We start from the raw sequence: 7524 nt of genomic DNA, 5'->3' as shown, positions 1-7524 counted from the left end.
CTCTCTCTCTCTCTCTCCCTCTCTCTCTCTCCATGTAACGTGGATCTCTCTCTCTCTCTCTGTGTAACACGGATGTCTCTCTCTCTCTCTGTGCCGTGTTTGTCTCTCGCCCTGCAGCTCAGAAGCGCGTGTGTGAGGAGACTGACCCTGATGATGTCACCACCGAGGAGAGCCTGGAGGGCGCCTCGTCCTCGGAGGCGGAGAGGAGCGGCTTCACCAACAACCTCAAGGTAGCACTCTGTTATATACATTATATACATTATAGGGTTACAGAGAGTTAGACACATATACAGTACATACTGTACGCATATAGAACTGTCTGTGTGTCTAACTCTCTCTCTGTCGGCCTCTGACTGCCTGTCTGTCAGCACACAGACAATTCTATATATGTACAGTATGTACTGTATATAGAACTGTCTGTGTGTCTAACTCTCTCTCTGTCGGCCTCTGACTGCCTGTCTGTCAGCACACAGACAGTTCTATATACGTACAGTATGTACTGTATATAGAACTGTCTGTGTGTCTAACTCTCTCTCTCTGTCGGCCTCTGACTGCCTGTCTGTCAGCACACAGACAGTTCTATATACGTACAGTATGTACGTATATAGAACTGTATATGTAGGTGGTTGGTAGAGAGATAGGCAGAGGTGCATGTTTATGAGTATCTGTATGTATATGAAGGTGTGACATTGTTCCCCCCCCTTTGTGTCTGTAAACCCGCCTCTGAATCAACCCCCCATGGCCACGGATAGCCTCTCCACCACCACTGCAGAGAAACCTTTAACCACCCCTCCCTCAGTAATGTAGCCTTTAGCTCTCAGCGTAGCGGCAGCTTTGTGGCAGCAACAGCATTAGGTTGCGCCGAAAACGTTGTGGATTCAAACTCCAATGTCCACAGTCTACCTGTAGTAAACTTTGAGCAAGTTGCCCCCCCCCCCCCCCTTATCTGGTCTTTACTAGCGTGTATCTGAATCTGATCAATAGTCAACGCAAGACGCTCTGGATAAAACCCTCTGCTAAAAAGGATTAATCCCAGCAGGGCTTACGTGCCTGTTTCACGTATTTAGGCAACATTTGAGCTGGAAGATTAAAGCATAAAGCCCCCCCGGCGTAGGGTAAAGTGCTTTCCAGGGCCGTGCCCGCACCACCAGGATGAAAGAAAGCGCTCCGTTCAGTCGACAGAGATGCCTTCTCAGAGATTACTAATGTAAAAAATGTATGAGGCTCTTGAATATTAATGACATCATATGGGTTATTCATTCGGAGGAAAGAAAGCCAGGACCAGGTCTCTGTCAAGGGTTAGCTCTGGCTGATGGACCCATGGACCAATCAGATGCCAGTCTGATTGGTCCATCTAACCCTAACCCAGGACCAGGTCTCTGTCAAGGGTTAGCTCTGGCTGATGGACCGATTGACCAATCAGACGCCAGTCTGCCCTCTGATCCTCCTTGCGTTGTTTGTTCTATCCTGAAGGCGCTCACCACTGCAGACCCTTTTGTAATCGTTTCGGAATAATAGATGTGAACTCAATCATGTTTTTTTCATTTCTGTTTTCTTAATTTATTTTATTTCATCTCCTTCTTTGGGGTTGGGTCAAGAGACGGGATGGGGCCGGTTTAGAACACTGCTGGGACTCATGTCTCGTATATATGTATATCTTATGTCTCGTGTATATATATATCTTATGTCTCGTGTATATATATGTATATCTTATGTCTCGTATATATGTATATCTTATGTCTCGTGTATATATATGTATATCTTATGTCTCGTATATATATATATCTTATGTCTCGTGTATATAGATGTATATCTCATGTCTCGGGTATATATATATTGTAGTAACCCGGTCCCATCCTGCCCCGCCTTTCCCCAATCAGTACACGTCTCTGTTGTGAAAACAGCCGGCAATGGCGCATTTATTCAATAAATAAATTATAGAAATTATACAAAAGGGGAATCTCCCATCCCGGCAGAACTATAATTCAAAGTCCGGGCCCCGTGAGCCTTGGGGGACGTTCCGGTCCTCTCTCTCTCACACGTTGGTGGTAGGCGGTGCTCCGTCCGTGTGGCCCGTCGGCGTCCTCGGGACGGGTCTCTGGTGGTCCGTCCGGGGAGCGAATCTCGGTCCGGTCCGCAGTCCTATACTGGACCCACACGTTCCCTCGTTAGAGAGTCTCCGCTTCCCTTTTCATAGCGCTCACCTGCGTCTGATCGCCCTCCTCCATCGCAGGTGTTTCCCCTCTGCGTTTGGCGGGGGAGCAGGGTGGTAGACCCCTGCTCCACATGCCCCTGGGCTTCCAGGGCCGCTGTGTCGGGGCCGGGTTGCCACAATATTTGTTTATCTTATGCCTCGTGTATATATAAATATCTGTATATCTTTCTGCACGTGAACGTCCTGAGTCCACCTGTCCCGTGCCTGGGCTAGCGGCCCTGGGCTAGTTAGCCCCCTGGGCTAGTTAGCCTCCTGCTAGCAGTAGATTACCGAAACACCAAAGACAAGACGCCGTTGAATTCACCTCACACACGACAGAAAGACTGCTCCCCGATCTCTCCCTACTCCTGCCGTCTGCCATTGAGGATTGTTTTTCCCTGGGGGGTCCAAAGTGCATTCGTCAAGCCGTAATTACAGCAGGAAGCCGTCACACTGCTGTCCAATCCATGGCCATGCATGCTATTGATAGACCTCGGTGATGAAGACCTCGTCCGAGGAGTCCTAATTACGCCGTGTCTTCCCTCCAAATGGGACCGGGTGACGTCATCCCTGTGGCTCACAACACACGCGGGACGTTGCGTGTGCACGTGATGTCCTGCCTGTGTGTGTGTGTTTGTGTGTGTGCTCGGTGTGGTTATTATCAGGTCAGCAGATGTCTATCTAAGGTCCTCCGCTGCCCCCCCCCCCCCCCCCCCCCCCCCCCCCCCCCCACAGCCTAAAGAGGTCCTTCCCGGTCCCGTCCTCCTGGTCCTTGTGGGGTCCTCCTGGTCTTGTGGGGTCCTCCTGGTCCTTGTGGGGTCCTCCTGGTCTTGTGGGGTCCTCCTGGTCTTGTGGGGTCCTCCTGGTCCTTGTGGGGTCCTCCTGGTCCTTGTGGGGTCCTCCTGGTCCTTGTGGGGTCCTCCTGGTCTTGTGGGGTCCTCCTGGTCCTTGTGCGGTCCTCCTGGTCTTGTGGGGTCCTCCTGGTCCTTGTGGGGTCCTCCTGGTCTTGTGGGGTCCTCCTGGTCCTTGTGGGGTCCTCCTGGTCTTGTGGGGTCCTCCTGGTCTTGTGGGGTCCTCCTGATCCTTGTGGGGTCCTCCTGGTCCTTGTGCGGTCCTCCTGGTCTTGTGGGGTCCTCCTGGTCTTGTGGGGTCCTCCTGGTCCTTGTGCGGTCCTCCTGGTCTTGTGGGGTCCTCCTGGTCCTTGTGGGGTCCTCCTGGTCTTGTGGGGTCCTCCTGGTCCTTGTGGGGTCCTCCTGGTCTTGTGGGGTCCTCCTGGTCTTGTGGGGTCCTCCTGGTCCTTGTGGGGTCCTCCTGGTCCTTGTGCGGTCCTCCTGGTCTTGTGGGGTCCTCCTGGTCTTGTGGGGTCCTCCTGGTCCTTGTGCGGTCCTCCTGGTCTTGTGGGGTCCTCCTGGTCCTTGTGGGGTCCTCCTGGTCTTGTGGGGTCCTCCTGGTCCTTGTGGGGTCCTCCTGGTCTTGTGGGGTCCTCCTGGTCTTGTGGGGTCCTCCTGGTCTTGTGGGGTCCTCCTGGTCCTTGTGGGGTCCTCCTGGTCCTTGTGCGGTCCTCCTGGTCTCGTGGGGTCCTCCTGGTCTCGTGGGGTCCGCTGTCTGATCTTGCTGTCGTTGACCAACAGGCTCCAAAGGACCTGCCGCTGCTGCCCGGCGGCCCGGCGCTCGGCGCCCCGACCGGGGGGGTGATGAGCGGGGAGGTGTCCGGATCTGTGGAGCTCCAGCTGCTGCAGAGACAGCTGCAGCAGCAGGAGCAACAAGCGCAGGCGGCCGCCGCCCAGGTGGAACACATGCACTCACATACACACACATGCACTCACATACACACACATGCACTCACATACACACACATACACACACATGCACTCACATACACACACATACACACACATGCACTCACATACACACACATGCACACACATACACACACATGCACTCACATACACACACATGCACTCACATACACACACATACACACACATACACACACATGCACTCACATACACACACATGCACTCACATACACACACATACACACACATGCACTCACATACACACACATGCGACGCATGCAGTGCACTGACATTAGAGCGCGGAACAGGCCGCATCTTCTCTCTGAGCCCGACCCACGTCCGACAGAGAAGTAACCGAGCCCGACCCAAACCCGACACAGTTATTGTCTATTTTTTCTCATACTAATGACAAGTTTACGTTTGTGTGTTTGAAAGTACGGCTTTATTAGACAACTGTAAGGCGTTTGGAAATGTCAACAGATGAGCACAACAAGCGGGCGTTGACAGGCAGCGCTCTTATGCTCCCTGTCAACGCCCGCTTTTTGGGCAGAATCAACCTTGAAATTCACATGCTGCCGCAAAAAAGGCCGCGATAACGATGAATTCCTAAAAAACACACAAGAGGTTCTGAGGTTCTGTAAGACAGGTAGCCCATTCAAGTTAGCACGAGTGTCCCCAGGTAAGTCCAGTTAACGTCAACACTAAAGCAGCGCCAACGCCTTCTCGCGCCGATGTGACCGAGCCCGACCCGAACCCGACCCGGGTACCGTCGGGTTTCCATGCTCTAACTCACATACACACACATGCAGTACACTCACCATCGCTAAGAGCAAGCAAAGGTCGATCAGCGAAGTCACAACTCTTCTCTGTTTCGGGAGCTGAGTGGTGGAACGAGCTCCCTTCCGATGTCAGGATCGCAGAGTCGCTCACCAGCTTCCACAAAAGACTCTAAACTCACCTGTTCAGAGTTTACCTAGACTCTGCATAGCTACCCAGCCCCTTCCTGTCACCATTGTATGTTGTACGTCCTGGCAGTTAATGTACACACTTAATGTATGTTGTACTTATTCATAGTTCATCTGCAGTAGCTGCTATCACTTGTCACTCTCACTATACAGCAATGATAGCTAGCTATCACTGCTGTACACAGGGAATGGTTTAGCCTAGCGATTGTTAGTACTTGCACTTGGTTCTATGAACATCTTTACTGTACCGACAGCGATATATTGTCATTTTGGGGGGCAGATGCTCAGTGAAAAATAAGGGCACTTTCCCCCAAGTGGGCTAGGGGTAAGGGGAGTAACATAGTACCATGTCAAAAACAGTAGGAGTCATGTAGCCCAAGTAAAGGGTGTTTATTGCCAAACTCAAGCGCTTGTCTTCAGGGAGATCCACGGGCAAAAACAACAAACAAAACGTAGCCTATCCCTGACTGGAAACAAAAGACAACTTTCTAAATTAAAGAAAAGTACATGTTCTAATCCTCCCTAGCAACACAGAACCAGGAGAAAATTGGGAACAAACATAATGGCAGGCTTACTGGCTCAACACTAAACAAAGACTAAAGAGCTGCTAAACAGTTGACGGGACAGGCATACCGGGCAGCAGGCGACAGCAGACAGCGGCAGACAGCGACAGGACTCCAGGTGTGAACAGTCTAGAGGTGGAGCTGAGGGTCTCGAGCTAAAGGCAGCATACACAAAAGCACATTAGAACACATGGGAATGAAACATGCAGCATGTGGAACTGCCGGCTGCCTTATTATAGCAGTGTGAGAATCTGTTTTTTAAAGTGTCATTTTGAAGTGGAGACTGATCATTACCACTTTCTAAAGCAGCATCCTCCTCGGTGCCATGTCTTTAAAGATGTTGATGACCTCACTATGATTGATCTTGATATCTTTTTCTATAGCAAGCAGGAGAAGGTCAGAGAGCCGTTCTTCTCCACACAGACTTCTTAGTTTAGTTTTGATCATTTTCAGCTTTGAAAATGATCTCTCCACAGAAGCAGTTGTCACTGGCAATGTTGCATAGATTTTTATCATCTTCAAAAAGGCAGGAAAGATGGGCTGGCCACTGTTTTCCCTCAGTATGGCAAAGATTTCTTTGAGGTATTTTGCAGGAAAGCTGGAGTGGAACACCTTTAGTTCTGTCTTCAGCTGGTCCTTGTCTTCTCCATAGAAATCACAGAGGATGTGGACAGCTTCCTTGGCTTCTGTGTTTGGCTCCTCCCAGTTGGCATGTACCGTTAAGGGGGGGAAGGACTGAATGATTCTAGCAGTGGGACTTCCAGTGAATCTCCTGTTGAGCTCCTCAGTCATAGTATCCAGAAAGGTAAAAAACACTACTCCTGAAGTATAACTCCACAGACTCATACTGAGCACCTACTTGAGACACTGTTGGGCTTTGTTGTAAACACACTGGAACTTTCCTTTTCCTCTCCTGACCAGGCACTACAGTAGGCACTGGGATGTTGAGACTCTCTGCCTTCTCTGATGCACATCCAAATATTTCCCCAAACTTCTCCTCAGACCTCATGGTTTGCAATGTGTGAAGCACACCATCAATAACCTTGTAGGCAGTGGAGTGGTGCAAGTGTTCTTCCTGCAGAGAATCTGATGCCACAGCAGTGACTTCGAACACTGGGGTGGCGATTTCCAGGCAGAGAATAAACATGATTTGATGGCATTTCTGTACATCTGAGCATCTCCTCTGGCCAGGTTAGGTGGGTCGCTGTCACTGATGTCATCAAGGAGCTTCAAAATAGCTTTCAGATTCCTCTGAAGGGCCTTCAGTGCTTTCTCCCTGCAAGCCCATCGGGTATCTGACAGCTGCTGGAGCTCCATAACACGCTGTCCAGCATACAAAGAATGCTGCCATATTACCGAGGCAGCATGGTGCTTTGGGGAGCCTGTGCAAAAGGAATTCTCTACGCTTCCACTAGGACCAGATTGAGACAGTGACTAAATAAATGACTGCAAGTATTAATTATGTAGCCTAATGTAAACCTACACAACACTAAATATTCAGCATACTGATAGATTCACATGCTGTACCAATGACAAACTCTGCCGACATTAGTTGTGTGATGGTCATCAGCTGTGTGGCGCTGCATGAGAGAGGCTACTTCACAACAGAAACAAATAAATGCAAGTTATAGCTTGGCAACTGAGGCTTAGGGTGCAAACAATACACTCTAGACTTAGTTCATTGATGTGTTACCTTGCTGGTTGGGCAGGGGGGTAGGTGTGAACTACTGCTGCAACGTGCCTCCATTTGTGTCCGCTCTGCGCGCTCACGTTGACAAAGGAAGAGAGGGGGGGGGGGGCATATATATTGGGGCATTATTATCACACGTTTTTAATTGTCGAGCATTTATAGATGATAATGTCGGCATGGGCCACATACACTGTTAAAAAAAAAGAAAAAACAAAAAACTTTCAGATTATTTTATTTTTTTCAAAAGGGCAATTGATTGGGCCAGGGGGCAAAGGGCAGGTGCTATAGCCCCACCTTGGGTCTACCTAGCACG

General features: G+C 50.2%; 1 protein-coding gene across 1 annotated transcript in view; it reads left to right on the top strand.

Annotated features, from left to right (window-relative positions):
- Positions 1-3981, top strand: part of LOC307091682 (carboxyl-terminal PDZ ligand of neuronal nitric oxide synthase protein-like) — a gene marked incomplete at both ends in the record, with an annotated part of 13302 nt that extends 9321 nt beyond the window's left edge. The window contains 2 exons of the mRNA XM_079759333.1: positions 118-230; positions 3826-3981. Of these exons, the coding sequence (XP_079615459.1) occupies positions 118-230; positions 3826-3981 (269 nt within the window). The remainder of the gene's footprint in view (positions 1-117; positions 231-3825) is intronic.
- Between the last annotated feature and the right edge of the window lie 3543 nt (positions 3982-7524).

Source organism: Pollachius pollachius (assembly GCF_949987615.1).
Source record: "Pollachius pollachius genome assembly, contig: scaffold_60, whole genome shotgun sequence".
Lineage (NCBI taxonomy): Eukaryota > Metazoa > Chordata > Actinopteri > Gadiformes > Gadidae > Pollachius > Pollachius pollachius.
This window is presented reverse-complemented; position numbering and strand designations above follow the sequence as displayed.